General features: G+C 36.3%; 1 protein-coding gene across 1 annotated transcript in view; it reads right to left on the minus strand.

Moving 5' to 3' along the window:
• Positions 1–1001: 1001 nt before the first annotated feature.
• Positions 1002–23270, minus strand: part of RFX6 (regulatory factor X6) — a gene marked incomplete at both ends in the record, with an annotated part of 56149 nt that continues 33880 nt past the window's right edge. The window contains 13 exons of the mRNA XM_082633995.1: positions 1002–1177; positions 3777–3989; positions 4853–5365; positions 6474–6680; positions 7339–7461; positions 9162–9279; positions 10235–10344; positions 11652–11796; positions 12750–12909; positions 15497–15546; positions 17686–17799; positions 17920–17997; positions 21508–21615. Of these exons, the coding sequence (XP_082490121.1) occupies positions 1002–1177; positions 3777–3989; positions 4853–5365; positions 6474–6680; positions 7339–7461; positions 9162–9279; positions 10235–10344; positions 11652–11796; positions 12750–12909; positions 15497–15546; positions 17686–17799; positions 17920–17997; positions 21508–21615 (2115 nt within the window). The remainder of the gene's footprint in view (positions 1178–3776; positions 3990–4852; positions 5366–6473; positions 6681–7338; positions 7462–9161; positions 9280–10234; positions 10345–11651; positions 11797–12749; positions 12910–15496; positions 15547–17685; positions 17800–17919; positions 17998–21507; positions 21616–23270) is intronic.

Below are 23270 nucleotides of genomic sequence, written 5' to 3' on the forward strand. Positions count from 1 at the left end.
AAGAAACAGAGCTAGATAAATGGTGTATCAAATTGTATTAGTTTATATGTAATGAATCTTTCACTTCTGAGTTTGTTTTTGCATCCAGATGACCCTTGAACACTCATTCACTCTCAGTTTCTAAGCAAAGTTCTCGATTAAAGACTGCTTCCACATCTGCAGAAGTTCAAACAGTCTACAAATCACAATTTCTTTATATGCATGGATCTGTTATGCAGATGTTCTAGAATTATTGTTTTGACCAACCAACTTTACTCTTTAATTTGATATACAAAGGAGCTTTGCCTGCAAATCCCCAGGATTCTTTAGAAACAGAACCAGCCCTGAGAACAACCAAGCCTTTAAAAATATTTCCATACTTTATTTCTTCCTATCTTTTTTAAATAAAGAAGGAAAGCATTTTTAATCTCCATTCAGTTACATAGAATTGGAACACTGCTATGTAACAGAAATCATCATACTAATGCACAGAAACTGAAAGTCAAGCAACTTTGGTCGAGGCTGAATTGAATTAAGTGTTGATCTTGTAAACATTTCCATAGGAGGTAGCCATACACATTTGACTTTTTGTCAAATAAGGGATAGTAAACAATGATTCTGAGATCCTAATAAATTAAAGGTATTTTAAAAGCATTAAATAAATGTTTCTCTTTTTTAAAAACCAAAAGTGAAACAGCACACAGATTTTCAATAAATTAAGAAGTGAAATATTAAATCTTCAGAGTTGAAATGTCTGCATCTTCAAAGCTCCACTGGTTCCATTTGATAATGTTTGAAACTATGATTAATAATGGGACCACATTCTAAACAACTTGTGTGCAAGGCAAACTCTGCGAATATTTCCATTCACTATGGTGTTGTCCATAGTTTTACACCAGTGACCTGAAAAACAATACCGTGCCACTGGATATTCCATTTTCTTTCTCTGACAGCAGTCTGAGTAGATAGCATGTGAGTGCTAGAGACTTTTCAAGTTTCAACCCCTACCCAACAGTGCTGGTTTAAGTGCCTCCAGCTGCTGTTCCCATGAACACAGTGTTGATTGGTGGTAGAGAGGATGCCATTTCTCTACCATTTGCTCCATGGGAATCCAGGGTTTCTTGAGCTGGATATTGATTGGAAGTTCCATACATACACTGGGATGAGGAGGACGGAATTGGGGTTTGCAGGCTGGGTGCTGTAAGGGAAAATATAATCAGCAATTGAAAATTGACTGACATTTTCTTTTTTCTGTGCCACTCACTTTACGACTTGTGCATTGAGCACATATATCTGTACTAAATTTGAGTGTGTATGGTTTCTCAGAGCAATGCTTATCTTTTCTTCCATTTTCCCCCCTGCTATTCTCCCACAAATTTTCCTTCAACACATTTCACAAAGAAAATTCAATTTCAAACATAAATTCAGACAACTGTATCACCAAAATATATCCCCAGTCTATGTCCTTTTTCCAGCTGCACCTCCACAACTGTAGTTCAAACCACCATCTTCTCTTACCTGGACCAACACAGCAGCCTCCTAACTAGTCTCATGACCCTCACCCTGCAGAGAGCAGCCAGGATAATCTTGCTGATGTGTATATTAAATTGTCCCTCTTCTCAGATGCTACAATGACTTCCCATTACCCTTAGAACATAATCCTAGGTCCTTGCCGTGGTTCATAACACCCTAGATGAATTGGTCTCTGCCTTCTGATTTATTTTACTCCCCTCTCTTCATTCACCGTACTCAAAACACATGAGCCTTCTTTCTGCCCATTGAATTTTCCCAAAATGTTCCCATTTCAGAAACTATGCAACTTGCCCTTTCTTCTGCCTGGAACTCCATCATCAAATCTTCACGTCATTGCCTCCTTCTTATCACTCAACTTGCAACTCAAACATTTCTGCCTCAGGAATCCTTTCCGAGCTACCTTACCTAAAGCAGCTCCTCCATTACTATTTGTCATTTTACCCTATTTAATTGACCTGAGAGTAACTGAAATTATCTTTTTTTTTTTTTTTTTTTTGCGGTACGCGGGCCTCTCACTGTTGCGGCCTCTCCCGTTGCGGAGCACAGGCTCCGGATGCGCAGGCTCAGCGGCCATGGCTCACGGGCCCAGCCGCTCCGCAGCATGTGGGATCCTCCCGGACCAGGGCACGAACACATGTCCCCTGCATCGGCAGGCGGACTCTCAACCACTGCGCCACCAGGGAAGCCCTGAACTTATCTTTTTAATGCATTTGTTTATATTTTCATTGCCTTATCTCTTCCTACTGGAATGTAAACTTCTTACAAGCAGGAACTCTGACCTGATTACCACCATAACCTCACACCTAAAATGAGGTTCGGCACATAATAGTAGGTCCTCAGAACGTTTTACTAACTGGCTCACTAGCACTACCTTTCCTGCATTTTTGGTTCCTGTCTTCTCAGTGCTGTTTTTCTTCTTTTTCTAAGTACCATCATCTCTGTCACTAAAAACCAGGCTTTATAATTAAGGAAATATAATTATAGGTCCTAACTCCCCTTGTGCCACTCATTCACTTACTCTATTCCCTCTTTTCTCCCTGAAGCCCTCTTTGCAAGTTACTTGTAAGCCAGCTCTGACAACTGAAGCTTAGAATCTGTCCTACACCCAAACTATGTTTCATCAAAGCATCCACTATCACTACAAGTAAACAGAACTAATAGTAACAATAGCAACTCCGTACATTTCAGTCTCACAGTGAGGAAACTTCCTGAAGTGGAATTTTCTGCTTCATTAGAGTAACCCAGAAGCAATGACCATCTGCAGATAGCATAAGATGATAGCAGACTCTGCTCAGGGAGCGTCTGTGATGGTCATAGGAAGGGAAGAAGTGCTTCCTATTGAATTACTGGAAAAACACACTGAGTGAGGAGAGATGCAATTTATTTCATTTTCCCTTATGCTCTGTTTGGGTGTCAATGCCCTCTACTTATGCTAATCTGAAATCAGTTCCATTGGAAGATTTCAATCATCTCATATAAACATTAACACTCCACCTTGATACTTATGTGGATATAATACTTGCCCTCTGATACCTTATTAGCAGGTTTAGAAATGAAATCTATGCATTTGTTTCTGCCCCTTTTTTCAACTCAGTGATGTAATGAGTTCCTACTATGTGGCAGACTTTTTGCTGGGTGTCGGTGATGCATCTAGTACAAGTTGCTGTATTTTCTTAGGGACAGGAACCTGGCTGGAATAAGAAGCTAGGGGACTTCATGGCAAACATACAGTTTTGTTCATTTTTACTTAAAATGTATGTTATAGAATAAGAAAGCAACATTTTCTACAGAGGTATCTAATCACATTTTACATACAACTGAGAAAGTTATAGTAACCGTCATCACAAGTCACCATTTTTTAAAACTTGGAGTGGTTTTAGGATACTGATGGAGATTATGGGGTCCAAAGACAGCTCTTGACACTGGCCCTGCTTCCAACAGTGAACAAGAGAAAGTGAGAAAAAGATACCATTACTGCCCTTGTAAAACTTAACAGATTTTTGGACTGCATTTGACAGGTTACATGAATTTTTTGCATACATAATAGATTCCAGAGATTTGTTTTGGAAAGAATACCAGATCTAGCAGGTTGCATGGTGACATGTATATAGAAAAATGGCAAGGCTTTTACTAACAGATTCAGAAACATAACTTCAGATCCAAAGTGATAAACCAACTGTGGGAACGTGAGTGCCCAGTTAACCTGCATAGCTGAGGTTAACAACTTTTAAAGAACGTTTTCAAGAAATGTTAATATAATTTACCTACTACAGGAGTTCGACATGCAACTGCAGGTGGTGTGTCTGCATAAAACGAGCTGGTCTGCTTTCTACTACCATCATCTAAAATGTTGAGCGGGTCATGGATGTCACCATAGGGAGGCAGGGAGCGAACACTGCTGATGACAGAAACATGTTGATTCACCATCGATCCAAGTCTGTGAGACTCTGGGTAGTTTATATTGCTTCCATAGTACCCTACAACAGAAAATGTTGAGAATGTAGAGTTAACTTATTACAAGTAATGTTCCAGGAAAATAATAAAAAAGGACAAGGTAATAGGATAGAGCCCTAGAGATATCATACTGTAAATATTACATTTACATCTACATTTACAATATGGTTGGATTTGTGCTTATGTATGGATATGGTTCATTATGTTGTTTTTTGTTTTAAAAAATACATAGGCATTATTGTATTATCAATTTTGAGATGTAAGACAACACCTCTCTTATATTTCCCTTATTTAAATTAACAAGATCTTACAATGCTTATGAAGAAAAAAAAAGGCACTATCAGCCTCTCACAAAGATTACTTGTCAAATACCAATTTTATTTATAGATTCATGTTTCTGGGAGAAGGACTGGCCTACACTGAGGAGAGGAGCATCAGAGCAGCCTCTACACAAAGCTTACTTTGGTGGCTCACTAAGTCCACAGATTTTTCCAACTCAGTAACCTCAAGGTACTTCAACAGGAGGCACTGTTTGGGTCCTAATCTTTAAGATCTGCTGCTAGTTCTCCGGAAGAAACATTATTCACTACATTTTCAAAGGACAGAACATTCTTCTTTTGGGCTATTAAGGTTGGTCTCAAACATATGGTTTGACATAATATTTTTGCATCATGCAGGACATTTAGAAGGGCAACTTTAATAAAGTCACAAGAATTAGGGATATGTTTGTATGTGGCAGAAATTGGCTCCAAATATCTAAGATTCCATGATTTTGAGAAAGCTCTACGTGGGATGACATGCTGTTCACCAGAGGTAGAACTCAATGTCTGATTTTGCCCTACTGCCAACTCAAAAGCCAGGAAAAAGTCTTTAAACATTTCAATACCATTAGGTGAATTAGGAGGCAATGTTGCTCCTTGGCAGCTGGCAGCTCCTGCGTTGCTCAGGAAATTGAAGCTTCCTGTATTTAAAAACTGCATACTGTGTGAATCTTGGCCATGTGGGGATGGTCCATAGCCGGAAGATGGCCGAGAATTATATGGGGACCCAGCACAGCTGCCACTGAAGAAGTCTCTAGAAAGCTGCTGTTCACTCCAGACCATGCATCGACTGTGCTCGGGCCGATGAGGATAGAGTCCTGATGGGGTGTGAGGCTGTGCCCTAAACATAGTCTGATAGTTAGAGTTGGTCCCATAAAAGTCATGGTTGGCTTGAGGGAGAGTAGGATAAACAGGCTCTGAGTATGCTGAGCAGTGTGACGGGGCTGACAGTACTGGGCCCACACTCGGCGGTCTCCCTGCCATTGGCCCCTGATTAATGACGCTTCCTCGGCTCGCCATGGCTGGAGAAATGGGTGGTGTCATCAGATGACCAGAGCTCTGGGAAAGCTCCATTTGACCTGGAAAGAAGTTACCAGAGCATTCACTAGTGGCAAGTTAAAAATAGATGGCTTCACATCTTTTAAAATTATGCATGATTTATTACTATACCTTTTTTCCAACTTAGTTCATTTCTAACCTCCAAAAATAATGGGACTAGGGACCTATAAAACTCTAGGTTTAAAAAACAGCATCACAACAGTGTATTTCACAACAGTGGCAACTTTTGTAGTTAGTGACTATGGAGGAAAGCTTGGGATGGCTTCATCCTTCCGTGGGTATAAAGATGATTAGAGATCAAGCTTGGGAAGGGCAAGGGGTCTGCTGTTCACATTTCTCTGTAATTAAAAAACAAGCTGAAGGCTAAATGGTTTCAAGTTTAGGGTAAAAGAAAAGGGCAATAATGTCAAAATGACCATGGCTTCAAAGCGGTCCATTCAAAACTTCATACAAACCCCACTGATGAGCAATGAGTTATGAAAGCCACCAAATCCCTGGGTCTCCAATTTTCCATTGGTGGAATTACGCCCCTAAACTACCCATTCCAGGTTTAAAATTTTGTGTGTCCAATGAAGTAAGGTATATAGAAGGATTTCAAAGAAGACATAAGTCAATAAGCAGACAAAGTATTATCTAGTAGCTAGTTTAAGCCATAAACATTCAGATTGACAGAAACGGGACCCTAGACCAAAGAGGAAAATTATTGTAATGGTTATCCTAAAATAGCTGAATCTACTTTTTAATGGAGGAGAAATAAAGTCTCCTCAAAATCCAAAAATAAATAAGAAGCTCATATTTTTTGACTTTCAAAGTATTTTAATGATTTTGTGAACACCTAATCTACTTTTTTCTTCCACTAAATGAAAATAACCAATTATTGGGACCTCTGATATAACTAAGAGAGTATGTTAAAATGTGATACCTATCTTAAAAATGGCATTGATAAAAATGTGAATGACAAATGTTGAAAATCACAAAAATATTATAAAGCTTTGTTATAAGTCAGTGAAGATAAGCCTTTTTATTCTTGAAATGCCTGGAGTTTACCAGCTTTAAGAAAACAAAGGAATAGTTTCCTGTGAGACATATTGAAGCCTATGTGGTTTTCTTGGTTGTTTCACAGCCTACCAGTGAGCGGCATGTTGTCTGTATTCCCAGCAGGGAATGGGTGCAGAGCAGAGGTTAAGCCTCCAGGTTGACTGGATGATAGAGGAAGATAGGTTGTTTCCACATGGCTTTCATTCTTCACGGTATCGCTGGGAACAGTGCTCCCTTTATTACGGTTGGCCAGAAAGCATGAACTCGGAGAAGCAGTGAAGGCAGCTTTACTTGCATCTGGAAAGATTTTTTTAAATAGGAAAGCTAATATCATTGCCACATTCCTAGTGGATAAGCCCAAGTTAAAAAAAAACTGAAAATGTTCTAGGGTTGTGTCATAAATCTGGAAATTCCTGAGAAGCGTTTAATGGAAATAAGACTGGCAGATCTTTGGTGTTGGCAGTGGTGCTGGTTTTTGTTAACTGTATATTTGTGGATGTAGGTGTGTTCTTCAGGGCACTAAATAATCCACCCTGTAGTGAACAGCCTTCAAAATGCAAGTCATCACATCCCAAATATATTGTGTCCCTCCTTCTTTAAATTCCTATAGAACTCATCTCTACACCATTTATAAGGTGGTATACCACATGTGCTGTCTTAAATTCTAGTTATTTTTGTATTATCGTCACTTCTCCAATTTTATCTGAGTTCTCAGAAGTTAAGAATATTGATTTGTATTCTTCAGAGTTTCCAGTAAAGTACCTTGACTACTCTGCATACCAATGGAGGAAAGAAAAAATAGGGCTCTCTTAGTGTTAGTATCCTGTGTTAGTAGTGACATTTTGGGGGTAAAATCTGAGACTGTTATAAATCCATGTAACATGTGTGCTTACAAATTCTTGAACTTAGGTTTGAACAAAGAAATATGCAAAACAAGATACACATTTTAAATCACCTGAATTCTTCATATACTTGTCCAGTAAATTCTGTAACTCCTGCTCTTTGTCATTATTAAACTGGGTCTCCATGGCCAGCAGAATGTATTCATCAAGAAGCATTCGGATCAAATGGAAAGAACCTTGTTTATGGATAGGGAATGGGGAGAGGGCATTGTGAGATGAAATGAGGGAGAGAAAGAGAAGGAAAGAGAAAGAGAGAAGTCAAGTTATCTTTGTGACCATCTCGCAACACTTTACAAGGAGCAACTGAAATAAACAAATACTTGTTGGACTTTAAATGACCTGCTAAGACCAACATGCTTAACTTGGGTCTCTAATCTTTTTGTGTACCGCCTGCCCAGCTCACTGTGTGTACTGTCCTGCCAGCTCTTTGGCCACTAATTACATCAAAGGAAAATTCGGATGAAAGTGAGACATGCTTTATGCTTTAAGAGGGCACACATTGGAGTGTGATAAGCTTTAACCTGGGGAGAATGAGCTCTACTCTGCTCTATTTCTGTTTACTTTGTACTAAATAATTAGACAATAGCCAACATGGTCTGAGAAAAGTATCAAGTAAGAAGATGTCTTTCTAGCCTGAAACAAAATGCTCTTTCATTTGAAAAAAAAAGGAGAAAAGTAATTTTCATGTAGAAGATGTCCTGGAAAACCTTAAATTTCTTTTAACTATTCAACAGATTTTCCAACAAAAGTCTTTTTTCATAATAAGATCAGGTTTAAATATTGTATAATTCAAGAAACCTTAAATATAAGCAACATATTTCAAATAATAGACAATATATTTTGTTCTCCCTCAATACAAGTTCACTGATTTTATCTAATTCTGTTAAAAATTAAATGAACCAATTTAGTTAATTGTAACCTATTTTATAATGCGAGGATTTCTCAAAATGCAACTACTAAATGTGGAGGTACTGTCCAGGAGATAGCATTATAACTACAAACTAAGAATCTCAGAAATTTTAGGAAAAAGAAGGTATTCAAATTTTTTTTTTTTTCTTTTTTTTTTTTTTCTTTTTGCGGTACGCGGGCCTCTCACTGTTGTGGCCTCTCCCGTTGCGGAGCACAGGCTCCGGATGCGCAGGCCCAGCGGCCATGGCTCACGGGCCCAGCCGCTCCGCGGCATATGGGATCCTCCCAGACCGGGGCACGAACCCGTATCCCCTGCATCGGCAGGCAGACTCTCAACCACTGCGCCACCAGGGAGGCCCCGGTATTCAATTTTTGACAAAGCTAACTTGACTCAATTTTTTCATAAGTTGTATAGATCAGGATAGATGGTTCAAAAACATATGACAGCATGTCTGCTAAGCTGGTCTTTGATTCTTGGAATACAACTATGAGGGCAGGTTCCTGGAAAAGATGCAAACATTTGCCATATTTCAATGAATAGTGGGTTTGGAAAATAATGTATTAATTATTGTTTATTTGCTTGTTTAACAAATAAAATTTATCTAGGCACTGATGGAGTGTAATGGTTATAGCTGCTATTTATTGTGTTTACCAGGTTCTGGCAATGTATTTTTATACATGTCACGTCACTCAAGTGCCTATATAACCCAATGAAAGAAATATTCTCCCATTTCTACAATGAGCAGCCTAACTTGGGTTAAGCCAAGCCAAAGAGAAGCAGTGTTAGGATTTAACTCTGCAAGTGGTCTGACTACAAAACCCAGGCTAAAACCAAACATTCTCTACTGGCTCAAGAGTCCAATTTGAGAAATGACAGTGCCACATGCTTAAAAATTGATAGGAAATGTGACTGAGGAATGAATGATGTAATTCACCTACGAAGAGTTTTATAAAGCACATAAGATACCAAAGCTAGATGCATTGTTCAAGGTGAGATTATGCATTACTCGAGCACCAAAAAAGCTCCACTTTAGCAGAAAGTCTTGAGCCCTCTTCTTTAATGATCTTCCATTTTGCTTGCTGGTCTAAAAGTAAAGGAACAAAATGAAACTATAAAATCTGTCATTTCATTATTACATGCTTCCTACGTAAAATCAAGAGGTAGAAAAACTGTCTGACAAATGGACAGATTGACAGGGCATGCCATTTATTTTATCATATAAAATGATGTGTCTAGGGATTTTAATTTTCATCTGGCTTTGCCATCATTTTTCAGGTTAATAGATCTTTATTCTATATGGTTTTGTTACCTAATAAATTGGACAACGAAATGAAATAATTTACAAAATATTTTCTCTCTTAATTTTCCTTTGACAGAGCTTTAAAAAAAGCAGAAGGCGAAGTGTGAAGGAAGGGTTATATATTTCTGTGAATGATTAACTCTGACTTCTCTGGTCCTGAATGATAATCTGTTTTCCTTCCAGAAAAAAAGTCCCTACACTATAACTAGTTTCCTTGATATGGAATGGCTAACACCAACTGGTGATGGATATATTTGTTCTTATGGCCTTGTTTCATGATGGATGACTTGAAGGTTAACTGAAAGAGCTGAAGAAACCACATGAAAACACAAAATACTGAGCTCCTGGAATTAAAAAATGTAAATACTTAAAACCATATCTTCTGTCAGCTTTTATGAAAACGTGCTTTTTAAGAAAAGGGCCAGCTCTTTCCAGTTTCTAAGTTTATCTTTCACTACTGATGTTACACAGCTGAAACCTGATTGACTGATAGGGAAGGAATAGTGTCTTGTAGTCTGTCAAAAAACGATAAATAGAATTGCAACTGTGCCCAGTGCTCTCAAATCTGCCATATTTCTAATCTTGATATTTGACTTCCCTTATTGCTAGGGTTTCAAAAGCTTTTCAAAGCATTATTACACACAGCCTATCACCATCCCCCACCATTCAAGAAATTACAGCCAGTTTAGCATTTACTATTAACAAAATTTTATTTTCTGAATATGTCATTGAAAAATACCTTAATAACCCTCTGCTCTACCACAGTATCCAACCATTCAATAAAAGCCTCCACAGTGGCATTCTTCTTAAGGAGATCTTTCAGTTCTTGGAACACTGTGATAGAGTCATCTACCATGTAAAAAGAAAAAAAAAAGCAGAATATTGCACACTACTTTGAACCCAAGAGGAAACCTAAAAGTAGAAATCATTAATAATTTTATAGAATAAAAGGGCAAGACAGGTAGATTAAATTAAATGTGTTAAAGAAATTATTTTCATATCCTGGAAACTAACAAAAAATCCTTAGTTCTTTACTCTTCAAAATTTTAACCATAAGTGTATATGTTTTGGTATATATTGAAATGCAGGTTTATATACTATATACTAGGAAAGAATTGTTATCAGTAGAGATGATTGTTCATTTTGAATGCAATGCTTTCATTAAATGCAACAGATTAGTTGAAACCTAATGACTGAACTAAGCTAGACTTGTTGATTTCCTGCTTTCTGAAATATCCTTTATCTTTAGCAAAAATTAAATTCTGCCCTGTAGAATTGAGCCACTTAAATAAATAATCTTTTATCATGTAAAGTTAAAGGGGCAGTTAAGGACTATCATTTTATTAAAGAGTTTGAGGTTTACTGAATCCCAAAGGGTAATATAATTTTATGTTAAGAAACAGAAAGCAGGACTGAGGTTGGACTGTCCCCAGAGAGCAGTGTGCTGTAGCCTATAGGAGGCTGCATTTTTTGGTGTTTTCAGAGAGGAATGATGGGAGAAATAGTGGGTTGTTATCCCTGGGAAATGGAACCTGGTTGTCCAGTCACACGTACTGGCTTGGTAAATTCTGTCAGATTGTCCAAACCTAAGCAGGGCATTTTGGCTTTGAAAAACAGTATTGCATTGAGATATCATTTTGGTATGCATTATACACCATATGATGCCAAGAGTGCAAAACGCATGGAAATGCGTATGCAAGTAATATAAAACTGGAAGAAAACTCTCAAAACTGTTTTGATTATTCCCAGGTTTTTTCTATTTGGATTATTTCTAGGCAATGAGATTATAGATGACTTTTATTTTCCTCTTAATATTTTCTATATTTTCTAGGTTTTTCACAGTCAATAAGTACAACTGTTTTAAAATAGAGACCAATTTCTAAACTTAAAAGTATTTCTCTAAACCAGAGTTTCTCAAACAGATATGATTTTGTAGTCCAAGGGGACATTTGGGAATGTCTGGAAACATATTTGGTTGTCACAACTCGGAGGAGACTGCTACTGGCATGTAGGGGATAGTGGCCAGGGATGCTGCTAAACATCCTTCAATACACAGGACAGCCCCACTGCCCTATCAAAGAGGTAGATATCTGGCCCAAGACATCGATAGTGCTGAGGTTGGGAGACCCTGCCCTAAACAAAAAGAGAAGACTTACATTCAGTGTAGATATCAGATTCAGTGTCTGTGCTGCCCGAAATGGTGAGAAGGGCCTGAGATCCAATACTATTCAAGTCAACCTTTTCAATGTCAGATACCATAGAATTCACGACATGCTGGTCAAAAAGAGCTGGTCTGGCAATCTCCATAAAGAAAGTAAAAAAGACACTAAATTATATCACTGATCCTCCATCGAAAGAAAATTTTAGCTTCTAGAGAAATAGTTCCTTGAGAGAAAAGTATCATAATAACTCTTTTTATTTTAAAACTAAAAGCAGTAGCTGAGATTCATGATCATCTCTGTTAAAGGTTTGAAAACTATTTTCGGAACAAGAAAATAATTTTTTTTACCCGTGGTCATAAAATAAGAATTTCACAATGTTAAGTTTCTTATCTGGAACTATCCCAAGCTAGTCTTTCAAAATTTAGGGGGCTAGAAACCTTCATAAAGCAAAGGATCATTTGAGGAGAGGGCAAATATATTTTAACAATATACAAACATGTAACTCTAATTTAAGAATTACTTTTTTCTCCCTATTTAAGAGAACTAAATTAGAGGTAGTTCTCTACCACGGGCTCATTCCCCATAACCTATTAATTTTATTAATTGGATTCATTTATTAATTGAATTCATCTGGCAAATAAGAGTTTTACATTTTACATTTCATTCAAAAGGTTTTTTTTTTCTTTTTTTTACTTTCTGTTTTAAAATAGTTTAAAATTTACAAAAAAGTTGCAAAAGTAGTGCAGAGTATTTTCACATACTCTCTATCCAGCTTCTCCTAATGTCATCATCTTACATAACCATTGTATATTATCAAAATCAGGTACAATACTAGTAACGCTGGTACAATATTAGTAACTAAACTAACTAAACTACCGAATTTCATCAGTTTTCCCACCAATGTCCTTTTTTTGTTCTAGCATTCACTCTAGGATCTCATGTTGCATTTAATTGCTGTCTACTTAGTCTCCAATCTCTGAAAGTTCCCCAATCTTTGCTATCAGAGTTTTTATTTGGTGACTCAAATCACCAAAAAATGATAAAAATCATTTTTTATTTGGTGACTCAAATACCCTCGGCTTACCAACATACCTGTGCAAGATGTAAGAAAGATGTTTGTCGTTTCAGAGATGATACAAATCTTCGCACAATAGGTATTTTCTTGTCAGTTAGAGCTTCTGGCAAATTTTCCAAGGATGAAACAACCCACTGTTCCCAATTTTTAGCAAAATTTCTTATGTCTGCTAATAAGCTACAAGAAAACCCCAAAGAACAAAAAACTCTGTATTAAATGCTAAGTAGTTCAAAATGCATTAAATAAATGCAGTTTAATGGAAGTATATTATTACTCTTTGATTCCAAGAACATGACTGAAGTCAGCCTAGGTCTGCCATTTATCATCTTGGTCAAAATACTCAGTCTCCTGAAGGTCCAATTTCCTCATTTGTTAATAGGAATAAGAATAGTATCCAGGGAATTCCCTGGCAGTCCAGGGGTTAAGACTTCACCTTCCAGTGCAGGGGGTGCGGGTTCAATCCCTGGTCGGGGAGCTAAGATCCCACATGCCTCGTGACCAAAAAACCAAAACATAAAACAGAAGCAATATTGTAACAAGTTCAATAAAGAATTTTAAAATGGTCCACATCAAAAAAAAATTTTTTTAAAAGAAAGAATAGTATCCATGTCACAGGATTATTATGAGGATTACATGAAATAATTCATGGAAAGTGTTCAGGCTAAAACTTGGCAGGCAGAAAGTGATCAATAAGACATACTTTATTATTAATATTAATTCATAATTCAATCATTTTCTATAAAATATTTCTGGGAAAAGGTAAGTGTGCACTTGGTTTTGCATATTTTGGCTTACTGAGAGACACGCATAGGGATCATAATGCCATTTCAGGTATTTAATATTTGTTTCTAGTAACATATTCTTATAATCCAAATATAACTGTAGAACAAATTACCACAAACATACTAATTAGAGGACCCCATTTAGAAAATTGCAAACGTTGGTTGTGTATATATTATGAAAAGATACAAAAATTTATAAATCTATCAACAACCTACATATTATATCTCAACAGAACAGATCTACATATATTTAGGATGGGGCATATGTTGGGGAGCAGTGACATAGTACAGGAAAAAAATAGGCAGAATTTGGAGTTAAACAGAAGTCAATTAAAATCTAGGTTCTGCTTCTTAAAAATCAGCTGACTCTGGGCAAATAAATTAATTTCTTTGTACTCCCAGGTTCCTCTTTGTGAATTTGGATCATAACAGTTACTTTAGAATAGTCTGACAAGTTGTATTAAAAAATATCCAATTGTTCAATGATAAGGAATTGGTTAAATAAAGTATAGTATTTTTCAGATGTTGGATTTCTATGCAATCAATCATTTAAAAAATGCTAATCTGGGGCTTCCCTGGTGGCGCAGTGGTTGTGAGTCCGCCTGCCGATGCAGGGGACACGGGTTCGTGCCCCGGTCTGGGAAGATCCCACATGCCGCCGAGCGGCTGGGCCCGTGAGCCATGGCCGCTGAGCCTGCGCGTCCGGAGCCTGTGTTCCGCAACGGGAGAGGCCACAGCAGTGAGAGGCCCGTGTACCACCAAAAAAAAAAAAAAAAAAAAAAGCTAATCTATATTTGTTGATGTGGAAAGATTTTCATATTATACTGCAGTAGTATGTGTACTATAATTCCATTTTTAACATTCCTAGAAAAAATTCTGTGAGATACAATAATAAACTAAGACATTAAAAATGTGGTAAGACAATGAGTGATTTTTTTAGTTTTATTTTATATGAGTGATTTTTAAAATGCATTTATGCATGTTTTTCATTTTCTAAATGGATATGAACTACTTGCATACTTAAGAGAGAAATACATAAGTAGTACTTCTCAGGCTAAGTGAAATAATTTATGTAAGTCTCAAATCCCACACTGTGTTTAATAAAAGTCAGCTATTATTACTATTAGTTACCTGGCTGAATGCCTGTCACTATGTAAGCATAGCCATTTTGCTGTGACGCAGAAGTGTTAAGTGTACCTAATTCAGAGCTCAGGCTAGATGTTTAAAGACAACATATTAATAATTAAAAGAAACTATTGACCAGGCCAATATCAATTATTATTTAAATAAATAAACCAGTCTAGAGGAAAAGGTAAATCAAAAATAAAGATTGTTTTATCAATCATCATGTATTTATTGAGAACCAACTATGCTCACCCTGTATGTATTTGTGCCCCAAATACTAAAATAAATTTCATTACTTTACTAGAATTTGTTTTTTAAAAATTGGCTTTTTTTTCAAGTTCCTATTGTTCTCACATCAGAACAATAGGAAAAGACTTTGTGAAAAATCTTCAGGCATCATTTCAATTTGAGATCTTATTCCTTTGTTAAAAGAAGGTGATAATTCCATTATGCTACTTTCTAATTTTGGCAATTAAGACCAAAGTTATAATAAATATAAAATAATTTTCCTTATAGTTTTATTATTGTGATTATTTTCCATCAGTTATCCCCATTCATCTCCCTCTAGCCAGTTTCCATTGAAGAGTTTCCTCAGTAACCTAAAGGTCAACTACACTTAAATATTTATTTTTCACGTGGGCAGCTCTCAAAGGGATTTCAGGATGGTTCCATCGATTTTGTTCATTGAGGTTTGAATATAAAAATTGAGGCACATCTCTTATAGCTCATACAAAGGGACAGGAATAGGAAAATAATATTGGTAAATGAATGAATTTCTACTTAATGTTTTGCTTTACTATAATGTATAAGGTTAAACCCTATACAAGCAACTATCATATTTTATTGACTGAACCTACCTTTCAGGCATTTCTTGCATTGTTGCAGGAATGAGTACATCTGTTAGAACCTTAATCACAGCAAAAGAGAGTTAACATAAATCCTTAATATTTCTATAGAAACACACTTACTCTTTGTCAATTACTTTTTATTCCTAGCTTTCTAGAGAATAGTATGTTAACTCATTTCTGAAAGTTATACTTTTATCTCTAAAATGAATGTATATATGTAAGTTGTGTGTGTGTGTGTGTGTGTGTGTGTGTATAAAAGGCAAGGGGAGCGGGGGTATATAGAAGCACTACAGTGACAGGTGACACGAATGTACCGGGTACAGAGAGCTAATTATTGGAACATAAAGAACACTGAAAATAAAGGGCTAGACTGAACCTTAAATGTGGGGGATATGGTGAGTAGGACCTTGATGAGAACTAGTAAAAAGAAAAAAAGAAAGAATTAGTGCTGACCGATCCCAGCTCAGGAAAAACTATGATAAATAAAGGAGATGGGGAACCAGATAGGATATGAACAGTACAGATCCCCTAGGCTGGCTCATAAACTGAGTGCGCCAGCCTGGAGAAGAGGACCAAGAGGTCCTCTTGGATATTTCAAAGATATTTCAAAACGTGAGTAGATACTCATCTACAAAGGCCTGTGCAGCTTACCAGCAAAATGCACATGTAGTCCGTGTATATGAAACACTAAAACAAGAGACAGTATTGTATATGCCCAGTATGCTAGTTACCAATGAACTGGCCTTGGCAATCATGTACAGTTTTATGGACTAAAAGCTGACCACTTTCTAGGGATGGGATGAAGCTCTAACAGAAGCTCATATTACACTGCTCTATTTACAGTGCTCACTGTGCCTCCCCGAGTCCACCAGGAGGAGGAAAATCTTTGTGCACGTAACGGTACTTAAACTCTGGACTTTTGTGTTGGACTCAAAGAAATAGACCATTTGTGTGTGGGGGGGAGTTATGCTTTAAGAATATTTCTTGGAGGTGTTGAATGACAGTCCAAAACAGCTTTACCTTGATACTGGTAAATGTGTGTGCACGAGTCCAGGTCTTTTCTTATACCTACTCTTAGAACCACCTTCTTTCCCCTTTCTGGTTACTTCCTCATGTCTTAAACACTTCAGACAATCTGTTAGTGCAAACTAAACCCTTTCTCTCTAAATGATGATACTCTTATTTGACCCAGAAAAATGAGACAACCCTTGCTGTCCTTTGTCCTTCTTCAGCTTTAGCTTAAACTAAAGGTAGAGACTCTATTTTCTTATACTGTGATGAGGAAGAATGGAAAAGAGGATGAAAATATGGGCTCCCTCATCCTGGTTCAAACCCACCTACAGTTCTTGATGTGCAAAGTTGCTTCTGGTCTGAGTTTATCTAGCTTCTGCTTCACTTCTCTGCAAAGTTGAGAATGAAACAGCAGCAACTAACTTAGAAGGATTTTACTTCCTAAATACTTAACAGGACTCCAGCTTGGGTTTTCTTGCTCACTCAAATTATGTTCTAAAAGGAAAGCTTTTCTTTTTCCTTCTGACAATTTAGGAGGTTAATGTAGACAAACTCACTTTAAAATACCCAGATTGAAATAGAGTTTTCTTCCTCAGCTTGGACCTGTGTCTGCTCTAAGTAGGGAACAGACTGTTGGGGGAATTAGCTTCACCTTTTTCCCAGCTGAATGGCTGGCTAGATGGCCAACCAGCTCCTATTTGTTTACGATATCCTTGTGATCCTTCTCTAGACACTTAGGGACTCTTATTTGGCTTAAGAACAGAATTGGTCATTAATGCATTAACACTAGAGATTTCCAAATTTTTCAAGCTATTAGTCCCATAAGAGTACTTAATTCTGCTTTCCCCAAAACACTGATACTGTGAAAAAGCCACTAAGTTACTTACTCTGAAAACACCTTAAACAGTTAATAAAAATTAACTAAGTTCTTATGGAAGTATGTCACATTTAGACTCATTCTTAGCTGTAAACAGAAACTGATTTTGTTTTACTTAATGAAAATTTATATTAAAATACATTCACTATTAAATATACACTATTAAACTGCTTGCTTTCTCATCAGAAAAAAAATTAATAGTGTATCTCCAGCCAGGAATAACAAATTTATTGAAAATATATTGCAAAATTTAGATGGAATGTTTTTTAAAGAAATATATGGTTCATGTTTGACATCCTAAGGAGCTTACCTTATAAAGAATTGAGTCACAAACACAGAAAATGTCAATGATAACAGGGTTTTCAAGCAGGGGAAGAAGATGATCAGGCATTCCTTGCCAAAAGTGTAATAAGAAATGCTGGATCTAGTTGAGAGCAAAGTGTATGTACATTAATATTAACATTTTCCTTAACATGAACTCATATGAAGAACAGGATAAGAACGTACATAATATAGTCAGCAAATCATTCTTTGTCACTCTTACCTCCTCAAAGTTTCCATTTATTGCATTGTCCAGGATGCACTGGCAGTGAGTTTTGTACATCATTATTAGGGTATCAACCTATTTCAAGGAAGAAAAATCTTAACAAAAGCACCCTTTCAGTGCTGCCTTCATTTTGTTCATGCATTCATTTGTTCATATATTCAAACACATTTTTAAAGTTCATGTTATGTACCAAGCATTGTGCTCAATCCGAGGAATCAAAAATAAAGGCACAATTCTTATTTTAAGGAGCACACTGCCTTGTGAAGGGAGAAAGGCAAGCAAATGGACAATTGCAGGACAGTGTGATAAGAATGATGAAAAAGCTGATTGTTCAGGAAACTATGGGCCAAAGCAACATTGTAGTTTTCTGCTTAATAAAAAAAATTACCTTTGATTGGAGAAATAAATGTAAAATGGTAAAATACATCAAATCTTCACACAGTTTTATTAAGTAGGTGCTTGGGCAGTGTGGTGCAGTGGTTTCCAGTTTCGGTTGTGGAGTCAGCTAACACTGAGCATCAGCTCCACTGTGCTGTTTTGCACGGGTTACCTTGTCTGTGACCCCAAGCTTTATATCTTCAAGTAAGGTAGTAATAACATATCATTCATAAGGTATTAAAGAAGATAAAATGAGACATGATGCATTGGAACAATTTTCCTGGTATGAAGTATAAGACTTTACTACATTACCTAAAATTAGTAATAATATCAAATGACTTGTTGACCAAAAAAAGATTTGAACATTAAATGTCTGTTATGAAAATTCTTTATTTCCATGTTACACTGATATTTGTATTGCAGAGATAGAAAGTCTTAAACATATTTTAAAATATGCGATGGATTAGAACTTGATAATATTCTGGCAAACTAACAGTATTCATATTCAAAACATCTTTATTTCATAAGCTAGAAATATTCCTACCTGTTACAGGTTGTGTGTTCTATGTGAACAGGAACAGGCTTAGAGGTTAGAGGTGTGAGCTTTGCCTGCAGGATACCTGGATTTGAATGCTAGCTCTAATCTGCTACGTGATACCGGGCAAACTACTTTACATTTATGTGTTTTAATTTCCTCATCTATAAAATGGAGATCATAATAACAGTAAATATCTAGTCAGGTTGTTATGAGGACTAAATAAATTAACACATGAAAGTGGTTGGAGTAATCCATAATTTATGTTAAGAAATTTACAGTTGTTAGCTATTTTTACCTTCATAGTATCTAGGGTGGTCATGATGATGGGGGTGTCCTGCCCCTACTCTTTGCTCTCCAACTTGTCCCTGCAGCCCAGTGACAGCACATATCTTTGTGGTTTAGCGCAAAGCTGTATAACGATGACATGCAGATTACCAATCTACTTCCAAGGAGGTATGCTGACTACACACCTCTGGCAGGACATGTCACCATTGATGCAAATGAGACATGCTCTTTACTTTAAGCAACGATTTTATATTTTTAGATAGGTTGCCAAGACATATTTCTAAAATGAGGATAAGGACAGCATGAAAGATAGAAAGGAATTCATAATTGTTGTCCAAAATTAACCCTTTGATCCCTGAAACCTACTAAAGTACAAGTAAACTTTTATCTTCACAAGTATTTCCATTTATTTGTGTCAGAATTTTTTCTCCTATACACAAATCATCAAAAAATTTAAATCTTATAACTGATATTTTATTTAATATTTACATAGTCTTAAGACAATAAATTTTCACTGTAGCATACTTTGCAGTCTTTATAAACATACTTTTGCTCAATTTTCTGAGAATAGACACCACATTACAGAGGGTAGGAGCAGAGGCAAGGCTTAGCTCTAGTAAGGTCAGTGAGCAAGTGGGGGAAGGGTGGCAACTGCCCTGAGTGACACTGTGATGGGGGCAGAAAGCAGGCCTCTCAGCTTCAGCCAGCACCCCTCACTGGGGTCAGCTTCTCCCTAGGAAGTCTCCATCCTTCCTGCCTCAAGAAAGTAGGTGCTTAAAGTGCTTAGCTTCAGCCCCACCCGTCTTTCTAGGAACTGACAACTTACCTGGGGAGCCTGGCTACTGGCTAAGAAGGTAAAAGGCAGGGCCCAGATGTCCTCAAGGGACAAAGAGTATTAGTACCTAGAGCTCATGATGGGGACGACTGGGAATGAATTTAGAAACGAGGGGTTATTTAAGCATCTTGAATACTGAATGAGAAATGACCTATAGACCAGTTTTTCAAGTTGGCAGGTAAGGAAGTCCTTGGAAACTAGCAGAGAAGCTGAAATAAACTATTGGAACGTATTCTTCACTTCTCTTTTTTTTCTTTGTTACTGTCTCCATCTACCCTCCTCACCTGGTATATTTACACAGTAAACATCTTCTTGATATGTTTGTACGTAAGCTATCCTCTCCACAAAGCTGAGCCAACAACACCCTCCCCCAAAGAACTATGTTCCCCGAGGTCCCGCAGACTTCCACAAGTTCCCCCACAAATTGCCACATGTTAACATCTACTGGAGGTGTCTCAAACCTGAAGTCATAATATCACACATTATTTCTATATGGTTAAAAAATGATGTGATAACCTTGAGGAATGTGATGGGAGAGGAGAATAGTAGGAAGTGGACATACTCCAGGAGACTTGAATCAGCATCTGAGAATTATCTTCAATATTTTGCCTGTTCTTAACTGGGAGAGTAAGTCTGTCATTAGAATGAACACCGGAAGTTGCTGTGCATCTCTACTTATCTATCAATAGACCTTTTTATCAATGTGTCATTTTTATTTCTAGTTTCTACAAAAGCCCATTACTAAAGTAATACAGGTAGACATTGTTAATCATATTCCTCTATCTTTGCACCTCAAAATATGAACTGACTTAAACTTACTATGAAAGATGTTTTCCTCAAATGCTAATAAAAAATGAACGTTAATTGAAAGAAGAATGTAGAAATCTTTATGCCCTGATTTAATAATGGATCCTACTATTAGTCAGCAGATAGCCAGCAAATGACTCTAGAAGTTCAGAAATAGAGGAGGATTTAGCTTTAGACGTTACTACATAAGCACTGAAAGTTTATTTATAAACTGAATTTTATGAAACTGTTTCTACCTTAATTTTCAACAAATTTTGCAACAGAGCACAGAGTTTTACAATGGAGAGGAATCTTTGGAATCTTCGAGTGGGGTCCTTGCATTCATCTTGGCATTTCCCCCTCAGTGCTAGGAACAAATTCTGTCCTAGAGAAGTGCTTGATGAACAGTTACTGAAATTAAATGAAACTAATAGAAAATATAACGCTTATAATTAAAGAAATTGCATGTGATAGACACATTCTAGTATTTTCTTCCTCGATACTGAGTTTTAAATAAAAATAATCTTTAGTCTTTAGAGGTTTATTTTACCACCTTCTGATTATGTACTATCATGGAGATGGTAAATAATTAATTGGAAAGTCATTAATCGATGTTAGTAAATGTTTGTCCCTCCTATAAATCAGTCAATTATGTTTGATTATGTAGATTTCTATTTCCTGCGAGTGCCATGAGATTCCCAGCAAATTGAGATATGGAACCAACATATCAGAAAATCAATAGAGAAGTATCTTTAATTGATACCTTGTCCTTAGAAATGCATCCTTGGTACACAAGGTGTTGAGCATTTGGGAATTCTGGAAGAAGTGTTCCAGTTTTTGAGCTAAGCGAATATTTACGAGTGAAGCCACCCTATAATTTAGAAAAATGAAAAGAAATAAATCATTATCAATTGTTTGGCTCCAAAATACAATTCTAACAAAATAGAAACTTACAAAATTTCATTCTTTTTCATCCTGCAAACCATGACAAGTTAGGAGATTTGGGTAACTGGTTATTAGATCAAATAACTGAATAAACTAGACATTTCAACAGAATTACTGTTGCGAAATCATAAATAGTTTCAGAGTCTGGATATTTTTCTTTTACTTTGGATTTTAGTTTTAGACACTTGCCATTTTTCTCAACTTTTAGAAATTTAATTTTAGTTCACAAGTTTACATTTGTTAGTGACATAAGTTTTGAAAGATCTATTTTTAGACTACTGAACTTATTTTAATATGAAAGGATCAGAAATTGCCAAATTTACTTATGGATTACCAAATCATTTATGGATTAAATAAATGAGATGATAATAAGTTAATTAATTTATCCAACCTCAGAGATAATTAATGGTAAGATTGTGATTGCAGTCCCAAACTAGTACTCTGGATTTTCCCACCTCAATCTTCTTCCCCCTGCCAAATTCAGATATTTGTTCTTCTTTTGAATCCTTTGGGGAAAGCATACCTCTGGTAGTTTTCAGAAAATTAGAAAAAATGACAAATAAGTAACATATAATACTGCAGTGCTAATGTACCTACAAGAAACACACACAGAAAGAGAGAACACATATTCATGACAGAACCAGAGCCTTAGCGAATCAGTCTCCCAGGTCACAACTGATTGTTCCGTCTCCACAAACAAAACTTTAACAAATTGGATTCTAGTAAAAAAGTTTGGCAAAGAATAAAATTGTGAATACGGTAAAGGAAGTAAAGTATTCCTGGCAAGGACCAAATTTCATTCTTTCTCATAGTTTTCCTACATTTGCTTCTCAAGTTTTTGTGTTTCTTTGTGTGTCTTTGTCATATTGAAGATGTTTACCAGACAAAAGCTTCATTACTTACATAGGTAGATTGGGTCCCTACCCTATCTTATCAATCCCAACATTTGTAGACTCTTACAGAATTATCATGATAAATCAGAAAGAAGTTGGGGGGACTTTTGAGTCCTTAAACACCAATTTCTCATTGACTGATTTGATATATGCTTTCACGCAAATTTTATACTAAAAGTGCAGTAGAATTTCATTACTTTCAGGTTAGGTTTTAGTTTTTAGCCTTGTTAATCTTTATTTTCAAGTATGGATAGAAAAGTATTATTCTGATTAAATAATTTTTAAGAAATTAATAAAGAACTACTACATAAATATCATAAACTGAGATAATAGCATGGTTGATACAAATTAAATCAGTCTTAATTCAAGATATGCTTCAAAGATTTTTAATTGCTTTGGGTTGTCATTTATGAACACCAATTATCATTGTGCTGACAAAGAATGGTATTGTCAATGAATAGGGAAAAATAATAAAATGCAAGAAAATAAAGAATTTAATCTGGAAGGAAATGATATAACAAAATATGAAACTAACATTTGATAAACATAACAAAATGCACCTAAATTCTAACTTTAGGAAAGCTTACACCTTTTTCTTATACCTTTTCTCTTGGGTGGAATAGCATGTTTAATTTAGCATAATTTGGTGAGATTGGAAAAGAGAGACAAAGAAATAGAAACCAAAAAT

The sequence above is a fragment of the Mesoplodon mirus genome (genome assembly GCF_964341445.2).
Source record: "Mesoplodon mirus genome assembly, chromosome: 10".
Taxonomy (NCBI): domain Eukaryota; kingdom Metazoa; phylum Chordata; class Mammalia; order Artiodactyla; family Ziphiidae; genus Mesoplodon; species Mesoplodon mirus.